The following is an 18,146-nucleotide window of genomic DNA, read 5'->3' as shown; positions in this document are numbered from 1 at the left end:
AGAGAGAACATTTTCACTTCAATGTTATTAATGCTTTTTTGTACTAAGAACAGTTAATTTACTAGATTTTCTTGTGTGTGAGTTCTGAGTCAGTTGTAGAGATGAACCCAGGAAAATAACCTGTCACGTTTTTGACAGCTAGTGGGAATCCAAACATTAATAAACCAGTGATAAAAGAAAAAATAATCTTGTTTTTGGGCAAATGTGAGCTAAAAATGATTATTTTGTTAAATATTTATCACAGAATGCTAGAACGGTTTCATTCTCAAAGGTAAAATAAATTTAAATGGCGTGTCTGGGATGTTTGGATTAAATAATGTAATGCATAATTTAAGAATCCTGCATCAGGACGCCATAAAAATCGCCACAAAAACATGTTTTAATAGTAGGATTTTTCTGGAACAATTAAAAAAAATTACTGTGCTAATACATCAGAATAACACCCAAATCACAGTTCGGCATAAATAGAAATATCTTGTAATCACACAAACATGTTAGGTTTATTTGACTCATTCTTATTTTTACGTGAATTTACTACTTACCAAGTATCTTACTGAATAAAAAGACTTTTTTTTGCAGAAAAATGTTAATTTCATGCAGAATTGAACAACTGCATTATTTTAGACAGGGTTTGTCCAACTAGAGCTGCTTCTGAAACAAGTCTGCTGCACGACAATGTCGTGCCATCAATGGTCTATTCCATATTGCCTGTTTGTTTGACCTCTGAATTTTTATTTCCATTATTTTCCTGTTTTAAATGAAAATCCAGGTCTCAGGACAAATTTATCCTAAATTAATTAGAAAAAAATGACATTTAAGAAGTTTTTGTGTGCATTTTAAAATATTTTGGCATACAAAATCAAATGTTATAAATACAGCTTTCAGCGGCTTTCAGCAAGGAGTTGAAATATCTGATTACTCACATGGAGTATAAAATTCAGTCTGTAACTCAGCAGGATAGAGATCCCTCACAATGGCCCCATCATCTTCTCCTTTATCCAACCAGCGGCCGCACGGGAAACATATCCTCTGACCCAGAGAGGGAGCGTCTATCTCCACCCAGTCCAAAAACCAACCAGATGAACCTCCTGATGCCAAAATATTACATCAAACATACTCACATTGCTCTGCTCTTACAGTTTTCTGTTAAAGGCACACTTGGCAGTTTTACTTGCTAGTGCCCGTTATTAATTCTCTGTGGTTAAAGCAAAAATGAAACTTATCCCCTCGCTGCGCCTTCGTCTTTTTAACACTTTAATCTAACAGCTGAAATGTCTCCCCAGCCATCATTAGTGTCTACAGCAGCGGTTTTTCACTAATTTAACTAATCATTTAATCTGTAAAGCACATACTGGCTCAAGAAAATGATTTAAAAATATGAAAAAGTTGCACAGTATCCCCTTAAGGTGATCTCACCTGAGTTGTCGTGTCCAATTCGTAGCTTCTCCAGGTCGCCCAGGTCCACCGCCTCCACAGTGAACTCATTAATCATCCCCTGTTCAAACTTGTTCTTGTAGTTCTTGCAAGCCTTCAGATTGACGAACCCTGTGAGGATTTTAGTTTTTATTCAATCATCCTCAGTAAGAATACACGTAATGGTGGCTTTTCTCACCCGTGTCATCCTTTTCTCCAAAGAGGATGGCAAAAACGTTGGCATCAGTTCCAGCGTACTTCTTTTCCCCAGTTTTTATTTTAAGCGTGTAGGTGGTGGACATGGCTGAAACAAACACAAGTGGTTAATATTTCGACATTAACTGCATTAATTAAACCAGGTTTGTTATTTTATACATTTCTGCTCCAGTCCCAGAGTGGTGCTCCCACCCTCTTCATCCTCATCCTGCCTCATAAATGCCTCGTCAACAGGAACCAGCTCTCTGGCCACCTGTCCATCATCTTCTTCCACTGCAAGCCAGCGGTTACAAGGGAAATAGTATCTATAAGCCCAAAAATCAGAGGAAAAGTTGGATTAATTCAGCGTAGTACAAAATATAACTAAATTCAGTGTTTACTCATGGGCTGGCCTACGTAACGTCCTCCTTCGTGTCCACTATCTCAACGCGATCCAGGTACCAGGATGAGTAAGGCTTGGTGTTGTCATGACGAATTCGCAGCTTCTTTAAAGTGCCCAAATCAACAGCTGTCACAATGAAAACATCCTCCTGCAAAACAAAAACACCACAAAAATACTGAAAGTAGTGGCTCAAATGTGTCATTCTTGATTTTCTGAAAATTGTTAGATGAAATGAGTTGAATTTCATTTTAGACAGTGCAGTTTGTTATTAATTAGGGTTACATTTATTTTCTTTAATTCATAATATTTGGCAAAAAAAACCCTATTTCAAACATGATATGAAACATGTTTGAAAACAGATGAACTAGAAACAGGAATCAAATGTTTTAAATTCAACACAGTAAGTGAGATGTCATTTCTACATAAAAAAGGAAGTATTACCATACCATACCGTACCATAGTTTTTTTTATATAGCACATTTAAAACGCAGCATGGGAGCTGCCCAAAGTGCTGCGCAGGCTAAACCAAAACACAACCAATCTAAGCAACTAAAACAGAAGATAAAAATACCGATCAAAAGCAGATAAAACATGAGGAATGCTAAGAATACATTAAAACAATAACTCAGTATATTAGAAATGTTAGAAGTCACCACAGTGGCGGCGCCAGGGGGGTGCTAGGGGGCGCTATAGCTACCCCTGGATTAGTCATCGCACCCCCAAGTAAATATTAGATTTTATTTTTTACAATTTAATTTTAATTTAACGTGTGGATGTAATAATATTTAACATACAAAACAAAAATAATCAGTAAATTATCATATAGATAGTAAAAACTTTGACCTAATTTTCCCCCTGTGAACGAGTGAAAGGTAGAGCTCGTGGTAAAATGGATCGGTTTCTGTTGCCCACATTTCCACGGGTTCAGTCAGAAACGAGTGAATCTTTGGAAGTGATCTCAGACCCACAAAAACCTACGGATCTGGATGAAGAGAGTCAACCCTCAACCGCCGCAGCGGTCGAGGGTTTTGCCGCTGGAAATGCTAACGCTAACGTTAGCTAACCTTGCAACACTATAGATGGTTTTCTGTGTGGCTCTATGTGTTTATGATTTCATGGAAAAGTCAGCGATTGTTCATATGTTTATGATGTATATTAATGATTGTTTCAGGTGTTGTTGAGGTGTTGTGCACACATGTGTATCTGCTAGTGTTGAAGGTGTTTTAGAGAACAATAGGTACGCATGACCACTTCCTTCATAGCACCCTCAATAAAAAGACTAGCTCCTTCATAGCACCTGCAGAAAAACATTTCTGGAGCCGCCACTGAGTCACCATATTAACTGCTGAAACAAACAAACAAACAAACAAAAAAAAACAACAAATGTGGATAAACTTATCTATTATTATAATTTCAGCCTGTTAATGCGCAAAAACAACGTAGCAAAACAAAATCTTTCATTTTTGCCTTTTTTAGTGGTTTTATGAAATGCTAGGTAATAATATAAACATCTTTGGCACGTTCTTTCTGTGTTTGGCTTCTAATTCCATTTTTGGTTCTTCTTTAAAACACAGGAAAGGTTTCTCTTTACCTTGCTGACAGTTTCGTTTGCATCTGCAAACATCCTCAGAGCTGACGCTCTGAGAAACTTTCCCTGTGTTTAAAAAAAGAACCAAAAATGGAATAATAATTTAAGTAATAAAGAAAATTACACACATACAGACACACACGGACCCTTTTCACAGCCCATGCTGTATTAATATATCCACTTTAGTATTGATTAACAATACTTTTCAGCACAATGTTGAAATCAAAACCTCATACATTTAAGCTTGAGCCCCACTAAGTCGGGGGTTTGGAGACGATGGGAAAAGTTATTGCTTTAATTGATTGGTTGCTCCTTTGAATTATGAGTTTTCCTTATTCTTGGTAACACATAATTAGCCAACATTCTCGGAAGGGAGTGAGTCATCTGTGGTGTAGAATGACTTTGATACGCTGATGAAAAACTAACGTATGAACTTAAAACCTCTCCAAGTACTTTTCTAACACGAATACTCACCATTACCAAAAATACTGCTTTAGGTCCGTCAGACAGAACTAAACGCAGCTGTGTGTGCATACAGGATCGACTGTAAGGTATAGAAATAAATAATTTACAGGTGTGGATAAAGTAATGAGTAAAAGCAGGACAGGTTGAGTGACACAGAGGACTTCTCAGAGCTCCTCTCAGTCACAGCTGGCTTGCCTGCAGGAGAGCTTGTAATCTTACCAGAAAACACTCCCACCCACACCTCAGTGCTGGCTCCAGTTACCTGGAAGTGCTTGAATCTTTGACTAAGTGCTGGGTCATTTTCAGCTGCGTAAAGCGGCGCAGCCCAAACTGATGTGAGAGTGGTTTTAAAAATGTCAAGTGAAATTTAAATACATGAACCACAAGTGAGCTGCTTTCATCCTGATGTGTGAAATAATGCTTTATGTTTACCTGCCCTCGCTCAAATTTGTTAATGTTGTCTGAGTTGCTCAGGAGGCGTTCCCCGGTGTCTCCATTTTCTCCGTAAATATTAATAAAGACGTTGGCGTCTGTCCCGGCGCCCAGCATTTTGCCAGTGAAGACGCACACTTCATAGGTGAAGACTGTCAGACAAAGCAAGGGATGAATTATTAAAATGTCTCCAAACTGAGGCATGTACTCAGCCAGGAAACGGTGTTAAATCAGACCATGCAAATCACACACACACACACACACACACACACACACACACACACACACGCACGCACGCACGCACACACACACACACACACACACACACACACACACACACACACACACACACATGTATATTAATATAATGACGCCCAGGTCAAAAAAAAAAGTATATATATATATATATACACATAAATGTGTGTGTGTGTGTGTGTGTGTGTGTGTGTGTGTGTGTGTGTGTGTGTGTGTGTGTGTGTGTGGTATTAGGAATTATGTGTCTGGATAAAAGCCATTTTAAAAAGACCCCGTTTGTGATGAAAAATAAGAAAAAAAATAGAACCATCTCTCATGTGCAAGAGAGAGCGGCTGCTTGAAGAGCAGTGGCTCTACTCCAAGCCCCTCCCAGATATCGGAGCTTCTCAGCTTATAGCAATCTGAGCAGGGGATGAGTGGGTGTGGCCAGCTCCAGCTTGTTTTCTTAAAGTGACAGAGCCCTGAAACAGTTCATTATGAAAGCGACTGTAAGCGGTAGCCGGGGAGATTCTGTCAGACATTGCCTAATCAACGCTCTCCTCGTCTGCCGGACAATCCCTCTTTTTGGCTCATTTATCAAACAGGACGTGTGAGTGGAGTAAGACTCTGGTAGAGGGTGACTTGCTCTTTAAGAAAGAAAGTCCTAATGAGCCCCCTTAAAAATTTTAGGTTATCAGGAGTAGCTCATAAACACTGAAAAACATTCATGCAGCAAAGTAAAAACATTGCTAAATGTACTTTTCTCTAAATATATGCATGTAGAGTGATATAAAAAAGTAAAGTATATGTTTTAAATATCAACATGTTCCAGATTATACGGAATGGTTGCATCAGCATGAGCATCAACATTCATCATCCAGATTAGCATTTTCCTCCTACACATTTGTTTGTACCTTCTAGGTCTTCTGCTTCCTCTGGCACCAGCTCCACCACCAGCTCCCCGTCCTCCTCGCCACCGCTCAGCCAGCGCGAACAGGGGAAGTGATAAGTATACACCACTTCCTGCATCTCCTCTCCTCCATCTTCATCGTCGTCGTCCTCATCTTTCTTCTTTTTCTTCTTCTTCTTCTTGTTCTCTTTCTTCTTCTCTTTGGGCACCAAAGCCAGGATTAGATGTTTGATGTCAACAGTCTCCAGAAACCAGCCAGACCCAATCCCAGAGCCGTCATGGCCGATGCGTATTTTGAAGATCTTCCCCACGTCTTTGGCCTCCATCTGTAGATCATTTGGAATGTTGTTACTCCAAAGATCAACAAGCTTCCGTTAGGATTTTTATTAAATCGATTTGATTATGGAACTAATAAAAACATGAAGTTCACCTTGAAAATCTCAGTTGTGTTCCGCTCAAAGTTGTTGGATCTGCTCTCAAGCCTAAGGACTTCTGTCTTACCCTTTTCTCCGTAGATTTGGATGAAGACTTTGGCGTTGGTGCCAGCGAACATCACATCTCCAGTTACAACGACTATCTCATAGTTCATCACTGGAAAACGTGGATCAATAACTGTCAGTGCTTATAGAAAACAAATTTCAGTAGTCAATGTTGATGAACATTTATCAGAGAAATAACAGCTCATGAACTTCTTTTGTTTGGTAGTATAGAGTTAGCTTTCTAGGGGCGATGGTGGCACAGTCGAGTCAAGTGCTTGCCCCATAATCAGAAGGTTGCAGGTTCGAGCCCCGCTCAGTCTGTCAATGTGTCCTTGGGCAAGACACTTAACCCACCTTGCCTGCTGGTGGTGCTCAGAGAGACTGGTGGCTCATGTGTAGGGCAGACTCACTTCTGTCAGTGTGCCCCATCACCACCAGGGTGTGAATGTGTGTGTGAATGGGTGAATGGCTGATTGTGTTGTAAAGCACCTTGGGGGGTTCCAGGACTCTTTTTGCAACCGCTGATGTATTGGTTTAATGCAGGAGTACTCCAGGATCAATCGATCCATCATCTTGACTTCGTCATTTCTGGGGTAAGGGGGAGGCTGGTGCCTAAATTCAGCAATACTTCCATCAGAGGGTCACTCACTCACTCACTCACTCACTCACTGGGACAATTTAGAGTCCTCAATCAGCCTGACATTAAAAGGATCTCCAGCTATGAGGACGTGTGTGCCCTCCCAAACTATGTTGTAAGAAACACACAAAATATTGCTGTTTATTTAAAAATCTATAATATTTAGTACATTTTTTGACATACGTAGGACGCCATGTTTTCCGCACGCAATGCACTCTGGGGGCGATGACGTATATTGGTTGCACTTGGAAGAATAGCCATTGAAGAGCTAGAGCTCTTCTTGCTCTTCATTTTGACGCTCGTTTTGTCAAACATCGTCAGTGATGCCCTCATTAAGGTTTCACTCTGGTTCAAATTGAAAAGGCTGAACAGATGACATGTTGATGTCGCTGAACAGTCACTACAGGGTCGCAAAGCCGGCCGGTGCAACCAAGGTACAACCATATGACGTCACTAACCAGCGTGCACTGCGACGCTAAAAACAATGGCGACATACGAGTTAAACTATTTTTACAAATTTTATAAAAATGAAGGCATTAACAAGGTTTTTTACACCACGTTAATATAACTGATACGAACATTTATCTTTGAAGTACCACAAAGTTTTGTAAGCTGGGTTCCTTTTAATGGCTTTGGTCAATGGGAGGAGTTCCCAGAGAAAACTCACTCGTGCAAAGGAAGAACATGCTAAGGGCCACGGAGGACTTAAGTGTGTCCTCGATAACTGGAATGTTGCAGGTTCACATCCATGGACGTCATTTTCGCTTTAGAAGTGTGTGTGTGTGTGTGGGGGGGGGGGGGCGGCGGGGGGGGACTTTACAGTATGCTCTAATGGGAAACAGGCTTCAACACAAACGGTTGTTTTCAGCTTGGTCCTAGAGCTCAACCAGTGTCAATTTAATATAGCGTAATATAGTTTTGGATGGTAAAAAGTGCAGGGGTCAAAATTTGACTTTGGAAAAAGTAGATGGGGCATGTCTCCCCCCCGTCCCCCCCAAAATTATGTCCATGTTCACATCCCTTCTGTCGCAGTTGTTGTGGCCTTGGGCAAGTCACTTCACCCATTTTACTTGTTGGTGGTGGTCAGAGGGACCAGAGGCGCATGTGCACAGTGGACTTGCTTCTGACAGTCTGCCCCAGGGCAACTGGCCACAGTGAACATCACCACCAATGTGTGAATGTTGTGTGTGGGTTAGTTGTAAAGCACCTTTGGGGGTTTGTAAAACTCTAGAAGGCGCTAAATGAATGCAGGCCATTTTCAAGGCTATACAGGTGGGATTTGCACCAGCAACCTTCTTGATGTGTTGTAACAGTGCTAGCAACAACACCTCCATGCAGTCTGTAATAATATTTTTGCTCCCTACAACCAATTTTATTACATGTAAAGAAACTTGATCATGCTAACATTTAGGTCCAATTTCCAAATAAACATTTTGTAAATTTAGGATTTAGGAGCCCTTTTGCTCACTAAGACCTAATGTCTTGTAGTCTTCTGCAGATTAAAAGTAATTTTAAGACTGGAAGTGCAGCTGCAAACCCATTCTGTGTACTGTCGTGGAATTTCTTTTGGAGACTTAATAAAATGGTGAAAAAGCAGTCCACGATTCAATCAAAAGCGTTTAATGTCAAAATTGCAATATCGAAATGAGGAGACAGTCACAGAGGCTCTTCCCAAAGCAGCCTCCGGGGTGAGTCCTGCCCAGCAGAGGCCCCCACACTCTATGTATCCCCTTTGAACCCCCCTCACCCAATGGGGGAGAACAAAGGAAGGCCCTACAGTGTCATCTGTAGGTGTGATCTGAACCCATACCTTGGGGCCGTGCTTACTAGAGACTAGCGATGGGTACTGAATTCGGTACTTTTTAAGGTACCGACCAAATTACAAAGTACCAACTGAGCACCGATTCATGTAATTTGAAACGGTGCCTCGTTTCGGTACCCGTCCTTCATAACGAGAACTTGCCTAGACAGCTGCGCATGCGCAAGAGCGTTATGTCGTCGGTCGCTGCGAGCGAGTTGTAAACAGAGCAGCATGGTAGAAAGAACGCACGCTAAAGCTTGGGTCCACTTCACTAAATGTGATGGGTGACTGGGTGATGATGAAACCAGCGACAACGATCTAAGTGAGACATCCTCATCTTAATCTGCTCCGGTAGGTAAATAAAATGTTTAAGATAACGTTAGATTGATATGTTAGCTTCCGTTTCACTAATGATGCGTTCACTTTCTCCTCGGAACTCCGAATTTCCGACTGGAAGAACATGAACGCGCTCTAAAGTTTGGCTTCACTTTACTAAATGCGACGGGTGATCGGGTGAAGATGAAACCAGCGACAACGATCTAAGTGTGAGGCATCATCGTTTTAATCTGCTCCAGCAGCTAAATAAACTGTTTAAGATAACGTTAGCTTGATATGTTAGCTTCCACTGCCACCATTGTTATCAGCTAATGGTGCGTTCGCTTTCTCCTCGGAAATTCTAACTTCCCAGTAGGAAAAAACAAATGAAAAAGGACGGCAAAAGGAATGAAGATACACAGTAAATTTAGTTCACAGTAAAGATGTTTGCTTCAGTTTAATTATCAGCTTATAAAACTACAAGGACAATGTTAAAATACAAACAGTTATATGTTATTTATCGTAATATTGATCAAATATGGTTATATATTGAGAAAAATATATATTTAATTATAAAAGAGAATGAAAATATTAAACACTCAAAAGTATCTAAAATTGGTACCGTTAAGTACCGGTATCGATTCCTAGGTACCAGGAATTAGTACAGAATCTATTCAAATGTCAAAGGTACCCATAGAGATGGGGGTGTGAACGATGCTTCACCTGCCTTTGAAGCAAAAATCTCAGGAAACTGTAGCTAAAAAGAAAAACTTTTATGGCTGTCATAAAACAAACTTCTCTTGCCCCTCTGTAAGTTTGTAAGGGTCAAATAAAGAAGAGAGATAAAATGTTTCCATTACAGTACCATAAATGTGATGTTTGGTAAGTTATTATCATCTGTGGATGTGTGTTACATACGTTGCTCCATGTCCAGAATCTCGCTCGGGTAAATCTCCACCTCTGTCTTCCCATCAGCCTCGTCCTTACAAAGCCAGCGGTGACTGGGAAACATGTACTTATTTCCATGGACTGGAACCATGATCTGAACACTGTCCAAGAACCAGCCAGCACGCATTCCTTTGTTGGTGTGACCAATCATCAAACGGTTGATCTGGAACCCCATACACAGACATCTCACCTCAGCAATCTAGGACATAAGCTAACAGAAGAATTAACATTCTACTGGTGGAAATCATGTCAAAAACACAAGTGTCAAGTGAGACTACATCAAGAGTTGAGTAACCCCAGAATCAACCTAACATCCACACACAAACATTCCCAGAGTGATCTCATCACCTGTCCAATGTCAAAGGTTTCTACTGTGAAGATGTCAACACGGCCCGTCTCAAAGTAGTTCCCCAAGTTATTGGTGGAAACCACCAGCATCATCTTATCTGTGTCTCCTTTTTCTCCATAGAGCTTGACAAACACGTTGGAGTCGGAGCTGCCGCCGGGAATGTCACCAGTCTTCACTGCAATCTGATAACTGATGTCTGACACACACACACACACACACACACACACACACACACACACACACACACACACACACACACACACACACACACACACACACACACACACACACACACACACACACACAAATAAAAGCTTTAGAATAAAAGAAAAATCCTAGATCTACTCTAGTTTTCCCTGACTTACTGTAAAGACGCTGCCCGTCTGAAAAGGGCACTAATTCTCGTACGATCTGTCCGTCATCCTCGTTGCGGTCCAGCCACCTGCAATTGGATCATCACAAAAACTTTATTTTTGGGGGATTTTGAACTGAAATGTTTTGAACTGATGCAAAAAAAGAAGCTTGATTCTCAGAAGATCAAATTGAAAATTATTTGTCCTGTGCATTTTAACATTTGACTAATAACCTAAAACTTGAATATGTTTTCTTTAACTGTTAACTGCAACTTTCAAGTACACTTGCTCCACAATCATTCACACACTCACATGTAAGGTCAACTTGGGATCACCAATCTGCAGAGTTTTGATTTGAGAGAATCTCTGCTATCCAACGTCAACACAGAGCTTACTCTAATCGCCTCAAAATGATCAACCAGCACGTTTAGCTAAATACTGAAAATTAAAATAAATCCATTCATTACGGTTTGAGATCAATTCACATTTAAAGTATTATTAATGAAATGAAATATACACGTACTAACAAAAGTTGTGTCTTGTTCTTAAGCTGGCAGTGAGCAAAAAAACAAAGTCAGGACTGAAAAGGATGGTGATACCGGGGAGTTAAAAAAGCAGTCAGCAGCGTTTCCAACTATAATGACACCTGTGGAAGTGATGGGGGGCATAGACGGGGCACAAACACCAGCCCCAAACCCAGAACATCCAACCAAAACTCCATACAGTGAATATAAAACAATTATTTCAACCTTAAAAGAATCAAGTTACTTTAGTTCATAAAAATTATGTGGAGTCAACATGATTTGTTAAAAGCAGTTTCACACAAATACAATAATTTGGTTTGACTAGAAGGAAAAAGAAATCTTTTATCCATAAACTTATTTAATCTTGTGGAACAGATGAACACAAAAGAATTACGTAACTCCAAAGAGTTTTTAGTGTATAGTTTAATTTATTATTTATTCATTTCATTAATTGATTTATTTATCCTACTTCTGTTGATTCTTTAGACAAAATACTTAGTCGTTTTATTGTTTCTGTACTTAACACAGAACCAGCTGCAAAGAGGCTGAAGACAACGGGGAATTCACAGTGTTAGTATTATTGCATCTTTCTTCAGCTTTTGACACTGCTGATCACAGCACCTTAATTAACAGACTTGGTGACTCGATAGGGATCTCTGGAACTGTTCTAGACTGGTTTAAATCGTACCTTTCTAACAGACGTTACAGTGTCGGTATAAACCTAATCATGTCAGATTCTACTGATCTGTTCTCTGGGGTTCCCCAAGGCTCTGTTTTGGGTCCACTGTTGTTTCTGCTGTACAAACTCCCTCTTGGACAGATACTTGATTCTTTTTGTGTCTTGTTACCTATATGCAGATGATATTCAGCTGTACTACTTATTTAAGGATTCTGAGTTCTATAAACTGTCTGAATTACTAGAGTGTTTATCAGCTATCACCAGCTGGCTAGAAGAAAACTTCCTTCAGTTAAACTCTGAAAAGACTGAAAGTTTGATCATTGCCCCTGCGAGCATGGTTCCCCTGATTAGTCTGAAACTTGGTCATTTATCCTCTGCTGTCAAGACAAACTTAAGGAATTTGGGTGTTATTTTTGACCAATCAATGTCTCTTGAAGACCACTCAAAAACGTTGGTCTGAAACAGTTTTTACCACTTAAGAAATATCTCCAAACTGCGAAGGTTGGTGTCAAAACATGAACTTGAAATGGTTCTCTATGCCTTTCTCTCCTCCCGTCTAGATTACTGTAACACACTTTTCACAAGTTTTAACAAAAAAGCACTTGACCGCCTTCAGTTGGTCCAGAACTCTGCTGTGAGGCTCCTAACTGGAGCAAACAGAAGAGCATACATCACTCCTAGTCTGATGCCTCTGCACTGGTTACCCGTTAACTTTAGAATCCTGACTATAACTTTCAATGCTCTACATGGTCAAGCTCCTCCCTATTTTACAGAAGTGTTAAAGCCTTATGCTCCAACCCGAGCCCTCAGGTCTACACACCAGAACCTTCTAGAAGTTCCAAAGACCAGATATAAAAGTCGAGGTGATCGCTCCTTCCAGACTGTTGCACCCCGACTCTGGAATGATCTTCCTTTATCCTTACGTAGCATTGACAGTCTGGACACTTTTAAAAAACAGCCAAAGACCCTTTTATTTAAAGCTGCTTTTACCTAAACCTTTTATTTTCTTATTTTTAACTCAAATTTTTAATCTTTCATCTGTTTATGAAAATTTATAATTTTATGAATTTATTTTCTGATGTAAATCTAATTCTGTTGTGAAAGCATTTTGATTTTATGATGTTAATCTATTTACGATTTTATGACTTTGTTTTATTTTGTTTTGATCTATGTCTATCTACTTTGTGATTCTATGTCTGTGATAAGTGCTATATACAGAAAATTTACTTACTTACTTACTACACGCACAGAGTGGTTAAAGTGATTAAAGAAAAGTGATGAAAGGCTTTTCGCATTTACTTTTATTTTTTATTCATTAGTTTTTTCCAATGAAATCTAAATGAGTGTAAATTAGTGCGTCTTTGTACCTGTTACAGGGAAACTCCACAGCGTTTGCCTCGGCCTTTCCTTCCTCCCTTACAACCACTTTGTCCAGAAACCACCCGCAGCCTCCGCCTTTTCCATCATGTCCAATCCTACACCTGCGGATCTGCCCGATGTTCACTGCCTCGATTATAAACTCATCCATCTAGGGGAAAGAACAGCAGGAATTTGCACAAGTTATAAAGTTTGAACAAAATAGAAAACACACATTTCTAAATTATGTCTAAACCGTGCAGAAAAAATAGCGATTTGCGTAAAATATCAATAATCAGAATAAAAAGTGTAACGTTCAGAATGAACCCACGTTTCCTTTCTCAAACTTGTTGACATTGTTTTTGCAGTTGACCAGCTGTCGCTCTCCGGTGTCGCCCAGGTCTCCAATCAGGTTTATAAAAATCGATGCATCTGTTCCGCTGCCTCCAACATTCCCGGTACACACCGTCAGCCTGTATTTAATTACTGCAGAATATGAGAACACCACTCATCATCTTCACATCCCTTTGTACTTTTATTTTAGTACATTTTATTTAGTACAAATTATTTGGGTTTTTCATTCACACCAGGCAGCGGCTCGTCGATCAGATCTCCAGAAGCAGGGAGCTCTCTCACAACTTCATTATCGTCCTCGTTGATGTCCAGCCACCGCTCGCACGGAAAATTGTATTTCTCCTTTGTTAATGTCTTCTTTAGGGTCACCTGTGAAACAAGGTGTTTCAGCATGATATTAAATTAAAGATTTCCCTTAGAATATGCTAATCTTTTAATGTTTGAGACTTTGCTCAGATGCCATCCTGCAAATGGATTCCTTTTCTCATGCCAGATTCGGAGTTTGGTCAATTTTCCCAAATCAGGCAGCTCGACCTGTAGAAGAAAATTTAAAAAGTCTTATTCACTGGCTTATTGATGTTAAAGGGGCAAGATGTAAGAATAAAGTAAGAAAGACATCATGTGGTTAAATCTGGATACTGCGGTCCATTTTTATGGTAGGGAGCACTTATCATGCATTCCACTTGTCCTTGGAATTCAGAATTTCTGAGCAGGAAATGACGTAAAAGGCTCTTTTTGCATTCCAGCTTCCAACTTGGAAAAAATTGATGCCACCAGTGTTGTTGAGTACTAAACCAAAAGAATTATATAACCAAGTATTCCCCACATCCAAATAATAGTGACACACATGCCCTTCGACTAGCAAAGGGTACCGAAGTTGGTACTTTTTAAGGTACCGACCGAATTCCATAGTACCGACGGAGCACCGATTCACGTCATTTGAAACGGTGCCTCGTTTCGGTACCCGTCCTTCATAACGACAACTTGCCTAGACAGCTGCGCATGCGCAAGAGCGTTATGTCGTTGGTCGCTGCGAGCGAGTTGTAAACAGAGCAGCATGGTAGAAAGAACGCACGCTAAAGCTTGGGTCCACTTCACTAAATGTGATGGGTAACTGGGTGATGATGAAACCAGTGACAGTGATCTAAGTGAGACATCCTCATCTTAATCTGCTCCGGTTGGTAAATAAAACGTTTAAGATAAAGTTAGCTTGATTTGTTAGCTTCCGTTCCGTTAATGGTGCGTTCGCTTTCTTCTTGGAACTCCGATTTTCCGACTGGAAGAACATGAACGCGCTCTAAAGTTTGGCTTCACTTTACTAAATGCGACGGGTGATTGGGTGAAGATGAAACCAGCGACAACGATCTAAGTGTGAGGCATCATCGTTTTAATCTGCTCCAGCAGCTAAATAAACTGTTAAAGATAACGTTAGCTTGATATGTTAGCTTCCATTGCCACCATTGTTATCATCTAATGGTGCGTTCGCTTTCTCCTCGGAAATTCTAACTTCCCAGTAGGAAAAATCAAATGAAAAAGGACGGCAAAAGGAATGAAGATACACAGTAAATTTAGTTCACAGTAAAGATGTTTGCTTCAGTTTAATTATTAGCTTATAAAACTACAAGGACGATGTTAAAATACAAACAGTTGTGTGTTATTTATTGTGATATTTATCAAATATGGTTATATATTGAGAAATATATGTATTTTATTATAAAAGAGAATGAAAATATTGAACACTCAAAAGTATCTAAAATTGGTTCCGTTAAGTACTGGTATCGATTCCTAGGTACCAGGAATTAGTACCGAATCAATTCAAATGTCAAAGGTACCCATCCCTACCTTCGACAGTTGCCACTTACAACCAAAAAATCATTACAAATCAAATGTACAAATATAATTGCAAGGAAAAGTAAAAACCATGAACATTGGTCAATTTTGCAGCAATGTTTGCCATGATCCTGCCATGCCCTGACCTCCATGCACCATCATTCACCTCATCAGCCTTCATGCAGCACACCTGGTCCCCTCATCAAGCTTCAGCCAAGCCCTGTTTCCCCAGCAACCACAGTCAACTCATCATCAAGCTCATACCGCACACCTGCCTCACCAGCTACATATTCCTCAGTCAACCACCAGCACTCCGCCAGATTATTGAACGCTCACGCCAGTAAATTCTCCAGCCTCTGCCTGTATCATAGCCTCCTGACCTCGTTTCCACGCCTGACCCTTGCCAAGGACTCTGCCTGCCACCACGACCTTCGCCTGTCCACGACCATGTCTCTAGCCTGCACCCTGTACCTGCTTACTACACCAATTATGGTAGAATGCCTCTGATATTAGAGTTTGCCATCTTGCTGTTATGGTTCTGAACCAAGCCCCCACAATACAGGTGAAAAATTGAGGCAAACCCAGAAATGAAATAAATTGCAGTTCCACTTTTATCCACTAGGGGCTGGTGTCAGAAGCGAGCAAATCCTCATTGACTCCCATGTTAAAAATACCAATTTCACAGCAGAAGCAAACATGTTTACAGCCTAGTACCAAAACATGTTTTTGGTTTAAATGATCTACTTTATACTCATGACAACTCTGGGGGGGGGGGGGGGATTTTTTTTCTCACTCTTCTGTTTAAGTGTATTAAAAGCCTAAAATTCTGTATAATTAATGAGCATCAGACCCACGTGACCACAGAGCTAGCTCCGTGGAAAGGCCTCAGTAGAGCCTCGGTCTGGCTTGGAAACTGCTCCGGGATTTTGAGTCTCTGTGTTTGTGTATTCTTGTTTGGATATTTTTTGTGCAATTGTTGGACAAAATGACTTGCTGTGGCATTAACTGCACTAATCGAGCATCCAAGGAGTCTTCGCTTCATTTTTTTGGGTAAGTAAAATTATATTTATGTATTTTAGGTCACTGCCGAGCTGAGCTTAGATTTTAACATGTACAGTTTAACCATGAAATTTAAATGTAATAGGGTAAAACCCAGTGAATTTAACACAATGCTGCACTTTAGAAAATGGGTTGAAATATAACATGTTGGTGGAGCTGGGTTCCGACCAAGGACGAAATTTTCACTTTAGAAGTGGGGGGGACACGGGGGGGGGGTATCTTTGCAGTATGTTCTAATGGGAAACAGGCTTCAACACAAACTGTTGTTTTCCGCTTGGTCCTAGAGCTCAACCAGTGTCAATTTAATATAGCGTAATATTGTTTTTGGATGGTAAAAAGTGCAGGGGTCAAAACTTGACTTTGGAAAAAGTGGGGGGGACATGTCCCCCCTGTCCCCCCCCAAAATTACGTCCATGGTTCCGACTGTTGGCTTGTGGAGCTCTTGGGAGACCTCTGTTTTCCACCCGTTTCTCCCCTCCCCGCAGCTCGGCGCATCTCTGTCTGATCGCGGCTCCTGACTGCTGCACGGGCTGCCGGCTTGTGGAGCTCTGGGATGGAAACCTTTCCACCCGGTTCTCCCCAGTGGCTGCTCTGCGCATCTCAGATCGCAGCGGCGCTTGTCTGCTGTGCGGCTGCCGGCTTGTGGAGCTCTCGGAGACCTCTGTGTTCCACCCTGTTTTACCCAGCGGTCAGCCTGGCGTATCTCTTACTCAGAAGCTCTGGTGTTGTGCACAGGTAACTCCGGTTGTAGCTAGGTTGCTACCTCCGTTAGCTTAGCTCCCACCTCTGCATTAGCTTTGGATTAGCTTCGGGTTAGCTTGTAGCTAGTTCGACCGGGTGTCGTCAGTTGATCCCAGCCTTACAGCCCCACCCTCAGCTCCACCTCTCTTCCCTTTTGTGGAATTGTCTGGGTTTGACGGAACCTGTGACGCGGTCAAAATGGCGGTGGTGGCCACCTCCCATTTATCTTCAAAAATGTGTTATTGGAGCCCATGGAAACCCATTGTCCAATATTTATATGTTGATGTTCCGAACGCCTTATAAAGGAAGTAAAACACCACGATTGACTCAACATCCACTTCCCACACATTTCACTGTGATATCGAGTTGTTGGTAAAAAGTTTGGGATATTTCCAGAGCTGACCATTTGTTTCTAAATCACTGTTAGCATTGTTAGCTCAGTGCTATTTTGTAGCTTTCACCAGATAGTAGAGTAAAGCAAAAAGAATCTTAGGGGTACAAGAAATTACTTATGGGTCGACCATAGTCAGTTTACAGCCTTTTTTTTTAAACAGCTCTGGAGCTTTGTCCTGGTTAGTGTTGAATTACAAACGCCGCAGCTACTTTGTCCCCCTTTTGTTTTTTTTCTAAAGTTGAAAAACTGAAACCCCTCCTAGCTGGCTGAGAAGGAAACCTTTTTCAGTATAACCTTCCTTCCAACATGATTGAGACATTGGACTGTTTTGTGATTATTTCACTGTACAATTCTTACTTTTTGCTCTTTTAAATGTATGTTTTGTAAAATTATATAATACTTACCATAAATTTATCAGTCTGCCCCTGTTCAAAGTTGTCAGATTTATTGTCCAGCCTCATCTCATCCGACTTGCCCTTGTCTCCATACACCTGAAAGGAGATGTCTGCATCGGTTCCTGCTCCGGGCAGGTCTGACGTCCAGATCCAAAGAGACCAGGGGTGCTCTGAGGGAAGACAGATCCAAGCACTGTTTTGATTAAAGAGGAATAACTACATGTCATTTCTCCTCCTTCTTGTGAGTCTCGTCCCGTTTGCTGCCCAGTAGGAGTTAAACCCACATGTTTCA

General features: G+C 40.8%; 1 protein-coding gene across 1 annotated transcript in view; it reads right to left on the bottom strand.

The window, feature by feature from the left end:
• loxhd1b (lipoxygenase homology PLAT domains 1b) overlaps positions 1 to 18,146 on the bottom strand; it is a 40,521-nt gene that overhangs the window by 11,468 nt on the left and 10,907 nt on the right. The window contains exons 11-26 of the mRNA XM_070546160.1: positions 17,864 to 18,024; positions 13,883 to 13,969; positions 13,669 to 13,804; positions 13,413 to 13,567; positions 13,093 to 13,253; positions 10,535 to 10,611; positions 10,169 to 10,365; positions 9,791 to 9,983; positions 6,071 to 6,231; positions 5,645 to 5,966; positions 4,497 to 4,648; positions 2,026 to 2,159; positions 1,789 to 1,934; positions 1,613 to 1,717; positions 1,417 to 1,545; positions 924 to 1,088 (exon numbers count right to left, since the gene is read on the bottom strand). Of these exons, the coding sequence (XP_070402261.1) occupies positions 924 to 1,088; positions 1,417 to 1,545; positions 1,613 to 1,717; positions 1,789 to 1,934; positions 2,026 to 2,159; positions 4,497 to 4,648; positions 5,645 to 5,966; positions 6,071 to 6,231; positions 9,791 to 9,983; positions 10,169 to 10,365; positions 10,535 to 10,611; positions 13,093 to 13,253; positions 13,413 to 13,567; positions 13,669 to 13,804; positions 13,883 to 13,969; positions 17,864 to 18,024 (2,481 nt within the window). The remainder of the gene's footprint in view (positions 1 to 923; positions 1,089 to 1,416; positions 1,546 to 1,612; positions 1,718 to 1,788; positions 1,935 to 2,025; positions 2,160 to 4,496; positions 4,649 to 5,644; positions 5,967 to 6,070; positions 6,232 to 9,790; positions 9,984 to 10,168; positions 10,366 to 10,534; positions 10,612 to 13,092; positions 13,254 to 13,412; positions 13,568 to 13,668; positions 13,805 to 13,882; positions 13,970 to 17,863; positions 18,025 to 18,146) is intronic.

The sequence above is a fragment of the Nothobranchius furzeri genome, chromosome 17 (assembly GCF_043380555.1).
Source record: "Nothobranchius furzeri strain GRZ-AD chromosome 17, NfurGRZ-RIMD1, whole genome shotgun sequence".
Classification (NCBI taxonomy): domain Eukaryota; kingdom Metazoa; phylum Chordata; class Actinopteri; order Cyprinodontiformes; family Nothobranchiidae; genus Nothobranchius; species Nothobranchius furzeri.
Note: the sequence above shows the minus strand (reverse complement) of the source record. Positions and strands in the feature narration are given on the sequence as shown.